Source organism: Nannobrachium achirus, assembly GCF_963921795.1.
Source record: "Nannobrachium achirus genome assembly, chromosome: 3".
NCBI lineage: Eukaryota > Metazoa > Chordata > Actinopteri > Myctophiformes > Myctophidae > Nannobrachium > Nannobrachium achirus.
Genome location: NC_137812.1, coordinates 26,842,444 through 26,858,401, shown reverse-complemented (window position 1 = coordinate 26,858,401; position 15,958 = coordinate 26,842,444). Strand labels below are relative to the sequence as shown.

General features: G+C 39.8%; 1 protein-coding gene across 1 annotated transcript; it reads right to left on the bottom strand.

The window, feature by feature from the left end:
* Nucleotides 1–1,447: 1,447 nt before the first annotated feature.
* Nucleotides 1,448–8,071, bottom strand: LOC308281300 (ras-related protein ORAB-1). Its single transcript, XM_080721445.1, has 6 exons — nucleotides 7,906–8,071; nucleotides 6,528–6,600; nucleotides 4,464–4,559; nucleotides 4,239–4,334; nucleotides 3,391–3,522; nucleotides 1,448–2,908 (listed from the first exon to the last, which is right to left on the bottom strand). The coding sequence occupies exons 1-6, from the start codon at nucleotides 7,917–7,919 to the stop codon at nucleotides 2,711–2,713; spliced, it is 609 nt and encodes a 202-aa protein (XP_080577571.1). The 5' UTR covers nucleotides 7,920–8,071; the 3' UTR covers nucleotides 1,448–2,710.
* Between the last annotated feature and the right edge of the window lie 7,887 nt (nucleotides 8,072–15,958).

The following is a 15,958-nucleotide window of genomic DNA, read 5'->3' as shown; positions in this document are numbered from 1 at the left end:
ATGATTTGTTAATGTTCATAAGACACTGCTCCCACTTTAGAATAGGTACTGCAAAATACTTAATTAATGTGTTAATAAATGGTTAGTAAATAATTTAAAAATGCACTATGAGCTATTAATAAAGGCTAACTAATGTCTGTTAATGTGCTAATAAGTATAATATGGTTAATGAGTTTGTTATGGGGGTTTTATAAATTGTTAATTAAGTATCTTATTAATTGTGTATTAAGTGTTAATTACGGATGTATTACTTTCTTATTATCCTTATATTAACATATAGAAATATGAAATTAAGGTTTAATAAACGGTTAAATAACTGTTAATTAAGTGGCTAATAATTTGTTTATTAGATGTTATTTAAGGTTGAACAACTTTATTACTATCTACTAATTAACCATACAATAAGGTTAATAGGCTACTTATAAATGGCTTATTATTCATTAATAAAGTATCTTTTAAATAGGTTATTAGGTGTTTATTAAGGTTGAATAACCTCTTTATTATCTATTTTTGTTAAGATATATTAATGTTAATACATTTCTTATAAATTGTTTGTTAGTTGTTATTTAACTATTTACTAAATGTTAATAAGGATGTTAATAACTGTTTATTAAGGTTAGTACATTTCTTATAAATGGTTTCTTAATTGTTAATAAAGTAGCTTATTAACAGTTTTTTCAGTTGTTAAATAGCTATTAACTAAGGGTTAATAAGCATGTTAATAACTGTTAATTAAGGTTAGTAAATGTCTTATAAATGGTTTCTTAATTGTTAATAAAGTAGCTTATTAATAGTTATTCAAGTTGTTAATTAACTATTAACTAGCTGTTAATAAGCATGTTAATACATGTTTTTTTAATGTTAGTAAATGTCTTATAAATGGTTTCTTAATTGTTAATAAAGTAGCTTATTAATAGTTATTAAAGTTGTTAATTAACTATTAACTAACTGTTAATAAGCATGTTAATAAATGTTAATTAATGTTTATTAATGGTACCTTATTTTAAAGTGTTACCACTTTAATCATATACTGCAACACACAGATGTTGCAGTTTGTATTAGGGCTCAGGAGGTCAATGCTGACCTCTACTGGCAGATAGCTTATCAAAATGTTTTTTGCTACACTTTGACTGCTCTTGCATTTGAGGGTAGTATACAAAATGTTGTGCAGCTTATCAGGCTGATTAAACAATTGCAGGGAGAAAGTTTTCATTATAGCTTGGTGGCCGCGTTGTATAAAGGTCAAAGGCCCAGTGTAACTAGTTTTGTGCAACAGCACCCTTTACTGGAGGCTTGAGAATCTAGGGCAAAGATCACCATTCCTCACAGCTTATGGAAAGTAGAACACAAAAAAGTGGCTGGTAAAAACAAGGGCCATACTGAAACTGTAAACTAAGGCAAGTACTTAAGAATTGTGCACTACCGAAAAGAATGCCAATACAACTAATGGTTATCAAAGATCTCCTTCATTGTTTAATAGTAGACATTGTGCCACAAAAATGTCATGTCCGCAGCCACAAATCACGTGCCAAGGTTACGAATTCCAGCTTTGTATCATGTCATTCATGTCACTTCTCTACAGAATTTGCAAATCAGTTCTTACATTTATGTATAAATATATACAGTTTATAGATTATTCTGATAGCATGGATGGTGATTCATTTTTTCCCCGTCGTTGTGCTGTTGGTTGAGAAACAGGAATACACAAGACCGACGTCACGCCTCCGAATGTAGCACATGCTTATGTTGTATCATTTATGCTAGCAGAGCACACACGTAGCCTAATATATACAGGAATGTTGACTAATACTATCATACAAAGTCAATCCTATGAGACATAAGAGCTATTCAATATTGTGGGCATAGGGGATATGCCAACAACACAGTGCACCAAAGGCATAATATTTAAAAGTCCTGCCAACAAGGCACTGGCACTTAAATCAGTTTTTAGGGGGGAATGGGGGGTACCATTGTGAAGTTGGACCACGTGACATAAAAGGGCATTTGTGAAGTGTTTCGCAGTCTTACAGTGCGCGAAATTCACTCGCTTAACGACTGCATTCCAGATGCATTAAGAGAGCATGTAATCGGTTCTGCTAACATGCATGATGCTGGTTAAGCATGTGCTTCATTTGAAGTCCTTAACTAATTCGTCTGAGGAGATTCAGGCTGAAGTCATGCTGTTACACACAGCAAAATAAAGAAAAAGACAACCATGTTTAGAAAAGTGACTCATCTACTAAACCTGAAGGAAAGAAAAAAAAAAAGAAGAAAAGCCTGTATACTTGAGATTTCTCTTGATTGGTTAACGTCACACTAGGCTGTTAAAAATTGCTGTATACATTTTGAGCCTTGTTTCCAGTATATGTGTGTGTTTCAGTAAAGTATGCACAAAAATAGCCCAGTGGGTTCTGTGGATGTAGATGGGCTCACTGTCCTATTGCTGACCGTGTCTGGAACTGTCTCTTTTTTTTTCTTTTCTGTTTTTTTGTGGGGGGGCGGGGGTTGGTATTATAGCTGCACACACACAATTACAACTGGGCCCACTCAAAAGTCTTCCCTCAGTTCTTCGCGTTTCCTTCCCTCACCTCTCTTTTCCTTTCTTACTTTTTCTCTTGGTTTCTCTATCCCTGTGGATCATGGATAACGTTTGAGATCGGCTGTGGGGGGAGGGGGGCTGGTAGGGTGGAGTGTGGGGGGGGGGGTCCCCTCAGCAGCAGCCGCCAGAAGAAGTGTTGACTGGCTTGCTCTGGATCTTGATGTTGGACTTCTCTGATGAACCGGCCGTGGCTCCAGGCCCCATTCTCTTCTTGATCTCAGCCGCCATGGTCATGAAGGCTTGCTCCACATTGGTGGCGCTTTTGGCGCTGGTCTCCAAAAAGGGGATCCCCAGGCTGTCAGCAAATTCCTTATTAAAGAGAGGGAGGATTTAAGAACTTTTTTTTAAAACTTTAAGCAAATGGCGGCCACGGCAGATGACAACGGTAATCGGAAATGATCAGCGCTCGATAGATAAACCTGCTGCCATCGCAGCCATCTCTTCAACGCCAAAAGCTCCCTTTCCACGTTGTGGCTACACGCCTGCTGCGTGGTTGCGTCGCCATGGGAACCAAAGAGTTCAGTAACAGGAGTGGGACCCCGTCGCGGGAGGCTGTTTGCTTAACGATTTTGACTGATACAGCGATTACGTCATAGCAGCCGTAGTCCCACCTCGCGTCGCGGTTGTAGAAACGGGCTGCTTAAACTGCCTATTGGCAGATCTAGAAGCTTGCAGCTTGGCACACTGCGAGCTTCTAGGTCGGCAATTTCTGGTCATCAACACTGGCATGCAACCAGAGAAAGTGCCAAGGAAACAGTAGTAACCAACACACTGATGTGGCGTCCACTTACCTTAGCTGTAGTATAATCCACAACTTTCTTTGTTGTAAGGTCACACTTGTTTCCTACTAACAGCTTGTTGACATTCTCACTGGCATAACGGTCGATCTCCTGTAGCCACTGTTTCACATTGTTGAACGACTCCTGAGAAAAGTAAGTAGCAAGACAATTGTCTGTCCAAACAGTTGTATTGAACGTGGTTCAAACATACTTTTATTTATTTATAGCCTATTGTTTCTCCTTTTACCCATTTAGACCTAAGGCCGATTCTAAAAACGCCTTCTAAAACCTACCCTAAGGTTTCTGAAAACCTTAAAGTCCTATTTAAAACATTTGAAATAAATGATGTTACTATATGTAAAGCAAATACTAATGAGACACAGAGTCAGAGGTGGATCCCGGCTTGAAAGGTATAACAACGTATAGGGTAGCACCAGGTCTAAATGGGTTAAGCACTTCATCAAAAATAGACGACTAACTAAAGTTATATACTGGAGCACTCGGTTTTACACTTCTATTAATGTTAAGTGCTTTAAAAAAACAAAACGATTATATGTCTGAAGGTTAAATTAAAGGCCCAGTTCCCCTCGATGCAAAATGCATCACTAGTCATGCTGAAATACTAAAATATCTCAAAACACAGATTGAACACAAAAAATAACTTAGGATTGTGTTGATCATGTCCCAAACAACAATAAAATAAGATCTGGTTGTCCCAGAGGTGAACTGGGCCTTTAATATAATGCGTTTTGTCATTTGGGGAATGGTTTTCTAAAGTATCTAAGTACATGCATCCACGTTTTTGTTCCTGAGTGACAAAAGTTATGAGGAAACAAGGACAGAGAGGAAGAGGCACTGACCTGGTCTGTGACATCATAAACTACAATAATGCCATGAGCTCCTCTGTAGTAACTAGACGTGATCGTCCTGAACCGTTCCTGACCGGCCGTATCCCACTGTGAAACAAAAGTTCAAATGCAATTGTAAATACAAGAATTACAAGAAATAAATACATACGGTAAATAAAAACGACCTGATTGATTGATTGATTTAACTATAGGACCATTTCAATGGAATGTACTTACTATCTGAAGTTTGATGGTCTTTCCATCTAACTCTATGGTCCTGATCTTGAAGTCCACACCAATCGTACTAATATAGCTCTCTGTATACGTGTCATCCTAAAGAGGAGAGGAAAAGAAACACAGCTCAGTGGTGTAGGCTTGGGCGGTATGCACATGTTATGATGATGTAAGATATAGTATATTTAGAAATCCAATAGGCAGGATTTCCAATACTTTCACAAATTCAGACACTCCTAGATCACTAAAATATTGCCTCATATAGCTTTATCTTGTCTTTTTTTTCTAGCACCTTAACTTAACGGACCCAAATGGACCCGCCTATTATTCGAAATATGAGAACCGATATCCGAGCAGCACCGAGAGATGTCGAAAGCGGAGCCGAGATCCGAAATGACCGAATGCCAACGTTAATTATGAAGAGTTGTACATTATCATTAAATAGGACTTTTTCTTTCTTACCTGCCGACCTCACTGTCAGAGACCCGGGTAATTTCGGTTCTCGGACCTACCCGAAGACCTCTAATGCAGATATATTTGTTCTTTGTTTTTCTTGATTGACACCCCCCCCCCCCCCCCTTCTTCCCTTTCTTTCTTCTATGGAAAATAACGATATGATGGGAACAATGCATAAAAAATGTCACAACTACTATGATGTGACAATAAAGCTGATTCTGATTCTTCATCTTGAGATTAGTTCTTTCAATGACAGTTTATTAGCCACATGATTTTATTCAACTTCCAGTTTGCCACCACCATCACTGTAAATCAGGGGTGTTCAAACCTTTTTCAACGGGGGCCAGATTAGAAAATATTAAGACACCCAAGGGCTGACTATTTCTCCTAACATAATGTAGTTTGGTCGGGCCATAACAAAGTCACATACATGCATTACGTTTAAACTAAAGTATTTTAGTTAACTATCATCATCAATATTTACTATCGATGGTCTTTTAATGTCAGGTGTGTGCTCTGAACAAAACACAAATAACTCTGCCCTATTTCACATTAACAAATGTAACCAGACCTGCAAGGTAAAAAATACAAATACAAATACATAGCCTTTCTTTGACCCCTTCAGAATGAGGGAACAAAGGAATCCTGACAAATTATACTTGAGATGTATACACATTCTGAAATGAGCATTAGATTGGTGAGATTTGCATTGCTTGTGAATTTAGTTTTTAATCCTGTTTTTTACATGGCACTCTTGGTATGACCATTCTCCATAATGGTCTTATATACTGGTAGTGGGATAGCTTCGCTGTTACTACATGTCATCTGTTCGACACCCAACTCTAACCCTTACCCTAAACCTAACCTCTGTGGGGTGAGTCGCTAACCCTCCCGACGCTCCTTTGTCGAACTGACGTTCGTTCGAAAGAGTGAGATTTCCCCACTGGTAGTTGCTGTTTTGTTGTGATATGATAAATACCTGATCTACATGAAAATATAGCCGATGTGAGCTACTTTTCAATTTTTTTTTCAATTCAAAGGGCTTTATTGGCATGAGAAAACATACGTTTACATTGCCAAAGCAGAAGTGTACACAAAATACAATACAACTACTGAGCTAACTTTGTAACAGATTGTCGTGGACTCAATCTTGTGCACAAACACAAAACTGGAGCAGGGGTGGAGTGTCATAGGCGTGCGACTGAAGGTTTAGTCATGTCTAAGTTTTAAAACAATTTTCACCTTATGACATACCCAAAACGACTTGTTTGTTGTGAGTTTAAGTGGTTAATGATTCAACATTGAAGATTTCATTTGTTACATCTCATAAATAGGTACACAAAACCAAATGCTAGTTTTGATTTATCTGCGTTATTTCTATTCTGGGGTGCTTTGATTTATCTACACAATGTAAGCCTATTTCACTGGAAACGGAATGCTTATGTGATGTGGTAGATAATAATCTTCTTGAGTACTTTACGTACTATCTAAAGTGGTAGAAATGATATGTGCAAGTACAGGGTTATCAACTATCTGTGTTGTTGATGAAACTTTATAGCCCATTATGTAATAGCGGCATTTCTACCATGATGCTTACAACCGAATACTTACTGCAAACCGGAGAAGGAGACAAGACTTTCCAACACCAGAATCGCCAATCAGGAGCAGTTTGAATAAATAGTCACTGTAAAGATGGAGTAAAATAACAATACCTCAGGTTGTTGTTACACAGATATGCTGCAATAATTCTGCTATGATATCATATCCTAGTAATCTATTTGCTAATACTACAATACGCTGCTACAGACACACAACTGTTATATGTCTGTATGTGCACACACACACACACACACACACACACACACACACACACACACACACACACACACACACACACACACACACACACACACACACACACACACACACACACACACAATGCTCAGTGCTCAGTATGAACCAGTATTTTTGGGATTAAACTTTAACTACCTTCAAACAACGTTTTCTTAATTAACAGATGTCAAAATGACAGTGATATTTAATGTCGCAGGAGTCAAAACTATGCACTACTGTTAACTTTGACTTTTGCTGAAAGTGAAACAGTTGTACTACTGTACTGAGTAGCTCTTCGCTGGGTGACATGGTAAATAAGAAACCCTGACACGTCCTTAAGCAGAAAGTTTGATACCAACATTAGCCACAGCCTGTAAACGTAGCACACACAATAGATGGTTTAATTCGGTGTTACTTTGATATAACACCAGTGGTGTAAAGTTACCAAGTAGTCTACATTTACTTAAGTACTGTACCAAAGTATAGCGTTGAGGTATTACTTGAGCATTTCCAATATGCAATTATTTTACTTCTGCTCCACTACATCTCAGAGGCAAATGTTGTACTTTTACTCCTCTATAATTATTTGACAACTTTAGTTGCTCGTTTCTTTGTAGATTTTGATTATTACAAAACATACATAGGGTAACCACTTCAGCCCTAAATATATTTTGGCCATTTGAAAATAGCCGATCTACAAGCTCACAATGCGTCGCATCTGCTAATTTTCAAGAAACCTTGTTAAATGGGACGTTCTGCTTGAGGAGTACTTTCTAATTTTGTACTTTAAGTACATTTTGATACCAATACACCTACTTTTGTACTTTTTACTCAAGTACATTTTGAAATCCGGACTTTTACTTGTAACTGAGTGTTTCTACATTGCAGTGTTGATAGTTTTACCCAAGTAAGAAATGTGCAGTACTTTCTCCAGCACTGCCAAATAACATAACAACATGACGCTCACTGTGAGGACTGTACGCACCCTACCCAGCCCATTACCTATAGCTAGCACACAAGACAAAGCAGCTGACGTTCATTTTACAGTAAACTGACGCTAGCTCAACTATAGCTATAAGCTAGCAAAGGCTAGCCGAGCTAAGCTGACAGCTCTACCAAACTGTCACCGTCACATATACAGAAATGTGCCACTTACTATTCGGGATTCATCGTTGACTACACACGATAAACGGTTATTGTTTTAGAGACTGCTATTTTCCGTCGTAGATTAACCTTTAAAGCTCGTTGTGTAATCAAGAAAAGCTACCGCTTTTTATTTTTTTGTTTTTGGTAAGGAACTGGCTAAACTAGCTGTCGCAGCCAGAACAGCATAATCGAATCAAATATGGCTGCCCGTCCTACCAGGAAATGCTAGGACGACTTGTAGCTAGTGGGTATTGTAGTCCAGTGGTTTTCAAACGTTTTCATAATATCAAGGACACCCATTTGAAAATGTTTTCTGTCAGTCAGCCCATTGATTGATTGATTGATTGATTGATTGATTGATTGATTGAAGAATTTATTAGAAGTTTGCATAGGAAAAGTTACAGTTTCATGACGGTTCACTTGTACAAACTAAAGGGATACGCCCAAGAAAGCCTAAGAAAACATAGGCCTATAGATGACAGACAGATAGAACCAGGGCAGGAATTTGGAGACGGGTCTGCAAACCCACTTGGGAATTTCAGGGAGGCCATGAAGGCCATGGCCGTCGTTGCCCCTCAGTTTGGCCTTGTGCCCCTCCAAATGTCCTGAGGCCACAGTGGCCTTAATGCCCCCAGACTGTACCACTTTCTCCTCTGTCTCTGTCTTGTCAATATGTAGACACCATCTTTGATTTGTGCAGGGCTGAACATGGATCAGATTTTAAATACCAAATTATCCTTAACCCTTAAATTCAATTAATTCTTTCAATGGATTAAAATCTTGTTATATTTGATGGCCTTCCTACCCTGGCATTTGGCACTTTGTGCCCTCAAGAAATGGACAACACCAAAGGCCAAGTGGCCTTGACCCTAAAATGACGAAATTCCAAGCCTGGATAGAACACAGTGCTATGCAGAAGATATCAGAAAACACAATGCTAAATAAATGGTAGGCTATTTATAATTTTCAATAGAAAGGTCAGGGGGAGGTAAGGATGGTTATGATTGATGGTATTTAGGCTTAGGCCTATAGAAAGGCTTTGTTTTCATTTACCAGTAGGAGTAGCAGCCGCCTCTAAGTGGCTTTTCAGTTAGCCTCGCATAGCCAGGCTTACTCATCTGCGAAGAGAAAAGCCTGGTGACAATAGAAGGCAGAAGGCGTTCTGGGAGGTGGGGCTGAATTTTCCCGGAAGCTGTATTTTTTTTCACAGTGCGGTGTTCCTGCAAACGTATTCCCTGCACGAAAAAATCCGGTCTACGTCTCCTGCTCCGTCGGTTGCGCTCGCAATAAACAATATACAAACAAAAACATTGATTCAAGCAATGTTACACATATTAAGAGCTACAATCTATTTTAGTTTTTTCGCTGGGGAATGTAAACAGACCCGCATCGCATGGCGTAACGTCCGTTAAACGCAGCACTTCCGCTAGAAATCGTGGAACACACCGGAAGGCATATTGTCTACAGGGTGCTTTTCAGTGCCGTTTTAAAGGAAGCTAGGGATTTACATTCCTTTAAGGCCAGGAGAACTCATTTGACTTTGTTTGCGCCAAATCTGGGTTGGACATGATCTGTGGAGCTGCCTCTGGTGGTGTTGTGAACATCCTTGACGTTTTGAAAGTATTTTGTCAGGTACATGGGTATCTATGTGGTGTAGTGCAGTAGTTCTGAACCTTTTCAGGCCACGACCCCCAAAATAATCATATAGCCTATGAACTGGTGACCCCCCACCCGATGAGCACTAAGAGATGAGGCATTACATTATTTTGTACAACATGTTTCTATGGAGGGTATGAGCATGCATAAAAGTGAATGGCAACTCGAGTGGCAAAGTGAGTGGCAAAGGGAGTTTAACGTTGTTTAATGCAATGAGATAGGACTTTTCTGTTTGGATGTATGGGCTGTCAAGGCCAGAAAGTATGTTTTTGCCACTCAGTAGGCGTTCCCACAACTTCCGGTATGATGATGATGTCACGCACATACCCTCTATTGTGAAAATAGCAGATCTACATGCTCACGCCACGTAACATGTAGATCGTCTATTTTCACAATTTGTGCCTCTATAATATTTGACAACTTGGCCAATGTTTAATTTGTCATTTTAGAGGTATTAAAAAGTACTTTAATTGTCACTTTAGAAATGCGCATATACCCTCTATACACTTAAACTTTATGTTGTGTGAGAAAACAATGTTGCACATTAAGTTAATCATCTAGGGACACCCCAAAATAATTTGGGGACCCCCCCGACCCACAGGTTGAGAACCATTGGAGTAGTGCATCTACACCAGGCCCATTGCAAGATGCTGTACTCTGTCAGCTATCGTGAGCAGCTTAGGAAGTGATTAGCGGTAAGGTGAGCCCGAGATTAAGATGTGTATTTTTCTAAAATAGCAGATCTACAAGCTCACATCACTTCGCATTCCCAATGACGCATTGACTTGTGAGCTTGTAGAGAAATAGGGCTTTGTCAAAAATGTTTAAAGGACGACTTTTCAACCTATCTTCATATAATTGATCGTCACTAATGTTCATGATAAAATGGCACATTAATTTCTACTCTGTCTGCATATCACAGGAGGGCCCACCTACAGTGACATCATCAATGGGGAATCCAAGCTATTAGTAACTGCAGACTTTCTATTCCTGAAAAGTTACTATGCTATAATAACATATTTTTGAGCGGTGGTAAACCGCTCCATAGAGTGGCTGTGCGTGTGTCTGTAGCCACTTTTTCCTCAGCATTTTGCCATAGCAATGTGTGTGTGTACTGTAGCCTGTATTACATCACCAATTACATTCTAGACCTTTATCCTAGTCTGAAGACATTATGCAAGCACGACCACCGCTCACTTCACATTGGGTGTGATTCTTTTATATTACACACACACACACACACACACACACACACACACACACGCACACACACACACACACACACACACACACACACACACACACACACACACATACACACACACACACACACACACACACACAATAGGTCCTTACTCGTTCCTTACCCATTACTCAGACGGATGGAGGTTTGCGCCTAGCCTAGCTCAGCTAGACATCCCCAGCCAAGTTAAAACAAGGAGGGGATCTATACTGCAGTTAGTTAGCTGCTAGTATATAGGCTGGCCCCAGGCTAGTTTGCGCACACTACAGGTTTTATAGTACTATATTATAGTGTCACGTGAAACTTGACCAATTATGAGAATTGGCCATTTTATAGTCTGGTTGGTTGAAATGTCATGTAAGACTCACCAATCCACCAATCCCCAAGATTTTCAGATGCCCATTTATGCCCGTTTTGATTTACTAGGGGCATAGACGGACCCTCTCGTGGCCCTTATACGTATGCCTCGATATTATGACGTCACCCTTTGCACCTTTCTGATTGGCTATGGGCATGACAGTCCCTCTCGTGGCCCTTATATGCCTTGATTGCGACCGTCAGGTCGCAGTTACTATCACCAGTAAGACTCCCTAATCGGGAGATAAGCGACTGTCAGGTCGCATGTAAAAATCGGCCTGATGGTCTCGCTAAATGGGACAGATCCATGTTGATGACATGACTGTAGACATACTGTGTAACGCTTTGCGTGATCTTAGGGCAAAATCTGTAGGAGCAGTGTGATTTTACGGCAGAAATTGTAGGAGCTGTGTCCAAAAATGTGTTTTGCCAGAATCGGCCTCATGGTGGCGCTAGAAGAGAGCCATGTGAGAATTGAGGTTGTGGTTTGGCAGGCAAGGAGTGTGTGTGCAAAGTTTGGCATGGATAGGGGAAACGGTGGCGGAGATATGATTAGGGCAAAAGTGTGACGTGCGTGTGATGGACTGACAGACAGCCGGTGGAGGTTTTGATAGTAACTGCAACCTGACCTCACGTCACAACCGTTGCCCCGATCCATACCAAACTTTGCACAAACCACAATCTCCACCCCTCATTTCTCACATAGCAAAACACATTTTTGGACACTGCTCCTACAGATTTTGCACTAAAATCACGCAAAGCGGTACACAGTATCTCTACAGTCATGTCATCAACATGCATCTGGCCCATCTAGCGCCACCATCAGGCCGATTTTTGCAAAACACATTTTTGGACACTGCTCCCACAAATCTTGCCCTAAAATCACACAAAGCGATACACAGTATCTCTAAAGTCATGTCATCAACATGAATCTGTCCCGTTTCCCATATTCCCTCCTGATTGCCTACCATTGCCTTCTAAAGTTTGTGTATGCGACCTGGCGGACGCTTATCTCCCGATTATGGAGTCTTACTGGTAGTACAAGTCTGCATCAATGCTCGAATGCTTTCATTTCAATTGTTTACTGAATGAATTTCGATTTTCATTGAATGTAGGAAGGAGCAAACGACAAACCTTTTGACAGAGCTGAGATGCAGTCTTTGGAGAGATGGGTGTCTGTGAGGTTCATGACTGTGTTTGGTTCTGGGTGTAGAAGCGCGTCTGTGGCCAATAGGGTTTAAATGCAGACCACAGAGGCAGATTTTCAAGAATCCTAAAACCACCCTGGTACAGATAGGTTATTGTAAAGGAGCACTCGTTTTCTATTGACCATGACGGAGGCGCGCCGTCTCAGGCGACCTTGAGCCATGTGAGACACCGCAGAGCGAGCGGTAACAAGTCGCTGTGTACATTTCATAATGTAATAAAAGATACGTTAGCATAGGCTATACCTGGCAGATTCTTAAAATACACTCCAATGATTAAGAAAAAACATGTGCTGTTATTGTGTTTCATTTTTTTGGTTTGATGTTAAAATAGTAATTTTAATGAATTCCTAAGTCAAAACTGCATTGAAACATTTGTTTACTTCAAAAGTTCTGTCTATTTTCAGGTTTTGTAAGATGTTCAAGTTTGGGTAAGATGTGCAATAAAAAAGTAACAAAATCAACTCCTTGTGACATTATTTCCGCCTGATAGAATTTCAGCCTGACAGAATCCTAAAACACACACTTCAAGGACGAAGACAAATTCGTTGGCAAGAAAGAAAATTCACTCTTTAGCCTAGATGTGATCTCACATTCACTGCCCAAGACTGATTAATCAGTCCAGGGGCCTTTTATATGGATTCCACTAGGGGGCACTGTGGCGCATCATTCTTCTTGTTCTTGTTCTTGTCATGCTCAGGATATGTACAACTGTTTATTATTTATTGTTTTTGTTTCTTTGTTTGTTTGTTTGTTGACACTGACTTGTTGAGATGTGTGTCTGAAGGTCAAAATGAAGGTAATTCTTTGATTGTCCTCTTACATCACATTACAAATATGCTTATAGCTCTTAATCTAAATCCCAAACGACCATTTTTGGTGAGAGCGAGGTGCACTCTCGGGCTGTTTACTAAATAATCTACATGCTAGAAACACAGGGGTTCTGATGAAAGCACTTTAGAAAAGATGCCAGCACTCACTAGCGCGCGGAGCCCCCTGTCCATCTAGAGTAGACTAAAGGGGACCTGAGCAACAGTGCAAAGTACAGGGGGATCACACTACTATCCTTAATGCCCCAGCCCAACAATAGCTACTCAGGCCTAGTGAGACATCTAGACTCTTACAAGGCAGCTATCCCGTATAATGATGCATCATAAGAACTAGATATTAATATAATCAATGAACACATAATCTTCTCTAATAATGTCACACATAATCAATCATGATAATATAACTTTGGCACCAGCTGACTGTACTACTTTCAATATGTAGACACCACTGTTTTTCTCTTTGATTTGTGCAGGGCTGAGCATCAGATTGTAAATACACAATTATTTATTTCACAGCAGATATTAAACATACTACATATTAAATGTAACCATTAAATTCAACCAATTATTTAAATGGACTAAATTCTGGTTTTATTTGATGGCCTTCCTGCCCTGGCATTTGACCTTTGTGCCCTCAAAAAATGGACAATGTGGCTACTTGAAAAAAAAAAAAGAAACTTGAAACTTGAAGTTGCACCACTTTTTTTGTATCCTCCTCAAAGATCATAAAGGCACAATTATAAATGTGACATTTTGCTATTATTACACTCACTATTATTGTATGATATCTCTGAGCCCAATAACCTATTTGATATGTTGTATACATCACTGTCTACATATGTAGATAGGCCTATGCTCTGTAGGCTACTTGAAGCACAGTGATTTGAACTAATGATGTTCAGAGTAAGCAATACGCAGTAAATGCATTTACTTACCTATTAATTCTGGCAGGATGTATAAGATTATACTAAACCAGTAAGACTCATCGGGAGATAAGCGACCGTTGGTCGCTTATCTCCACAAATAGGCCAAAAGTTTGTTTTACCAATTATCAAGACATACGGGCAGTTGACAGTTTGCCATGGTTACTCATTGAAGTTGAATCTCCATATATGGAGATAACCTACACATCACACTAAGTCTGACCTCACCAGCCCATATTTGGGCATGAGCAACTTATGTCTCCATATATGGAGATATGATGACATCACACAGTCCTCAGCCGATGATGTGGCGTGATATCATACAATACACAAACGAGCCCTACAGTATAAAGGGGCAATTCTTGCCAGGAAAGAAGCATTTCTTCGACTCAGACCTTATCGTCAGGGTTGGCTTATAGCAGCTGTCGGTAGGACCATATATGGATTCTGTTAGTGTGGATCTCCTAACAGGGCATCATCTGGGATACAATCCCTTTTATGCCCATATATGGAGATCCCTAACAGAATCCCTTTCATGCCCATATGGAGATCCCTAACAGAATCCCTTTTATGCCCATATATGGAGATCCCTAACAGCGTCCCTTTTATGCCCATATATGGAGATCACTAACAGCTAACAGAATCCCTTTTATGCCCATATATGGAGATCCCTAACAGAATCCCTTTTATGCCCATATATGGAGATCCCTAACAGAATCCCTTTTATGCCCATATATGGAGATCCCTAACAGAATCCCTTTTATGCCCATATATGGAGATCTCTAACAGAATCCCTTGTATGCCCATATATGGAGATCCCTAACAGAATCCCTTTTATGCCCATATATGGAGATCCCTAACAGAATCCCTTTTATGCCCATATATTATGGAGAAATCCCTGCTCTGAGTATCTGACATCAGTGTGATGTCACCTGTTTATGCCTATATATGGAGATCCCTGCTCTGCGTATCTGGTTGCTATGGTAAACAGTTGGTTGCTAGGGTAAAAAAACATGGTTGCTATGGTAAACAGTTGGTTGCTAGGGTAAACAGTTGGTTGCTAGGGTAAAACCATGGTTGCTAAGGTGGTTGCTAACGTACACTAACAGACCAGCAACAACAGACTGTTGCCACAGCAACGTACACAAAGGTTTGTGTACACATGTGGTGTGATGTCATACTGATGCGGAGATATGAGCAGGGCAAAGGTGTGACGTGTGACGTGTGACGGACGGACGGACGGACGGACGGCCGGTGGAGGTTTTCATAGTAAACTGCTGCCTGACGGTCGCAATTAGTTCACCAGTCACTAAGCCTTTCATGGAGGAGAAACCTATGGATATTAGTGATGGGGAGAATTAAGCGAGCAATATGTGACAAACACTCCATACCTGGTTAGATTAATCACTTGACCCCTGCATGCATATTCTGGGGAAAACATTTGCCAAAAATAGCAGATCTTCAAGCTCACAATGTTGACTATTTCTGGGGAAGAGATGTTGTGTTAACAGTATAGAAAAATCAAACCTCGGTTCGAAGTGAAGCGGTGAACTTTTATTCTATGTGTTCTAGAGTTATGAACTCTGTGATCTATACATTCTTTATATTCTGAACGAATTAATGATTTTATCTGGAGGGCCGAATTGTTTAAGTGATTAAAAAAGTGATTCTTCCTGCTCGTTTCTCAGTTCTTCCTGGATGAGGTATAGTTGTTTCTCAAGTTGCCCATTTGTCTCCTTTTCTCCAAATACTTCCTGTTTCCTCTTCCCACGTTTCATCTTTGCGCTGGATGAGATCCAATTGTTTTTGGAGTTTTGCATTCTTCAAAGCCAGAATCTCCATTTTCGGA

Bases quoted from the DNA above. Each gene is read 5' to 3' on its own strand.
- LOC308281300 (XM_080721445.1), bottom strand. The intron at 4,560-6,527 runs GTAAGTATTCGG...TCTCCTCTTTAG, and splicing joins GTCTCCTTCTCCGGTTTGCA to GATGACACGTATACAGAGAG. The intron at 3,523-4,238 runs GTCAGTGCCTCT...TACTTTTCTCAG, and splicing joins TTTATGATGTCACAGACCAG to GAGTCGTTCAACAATGTGAA.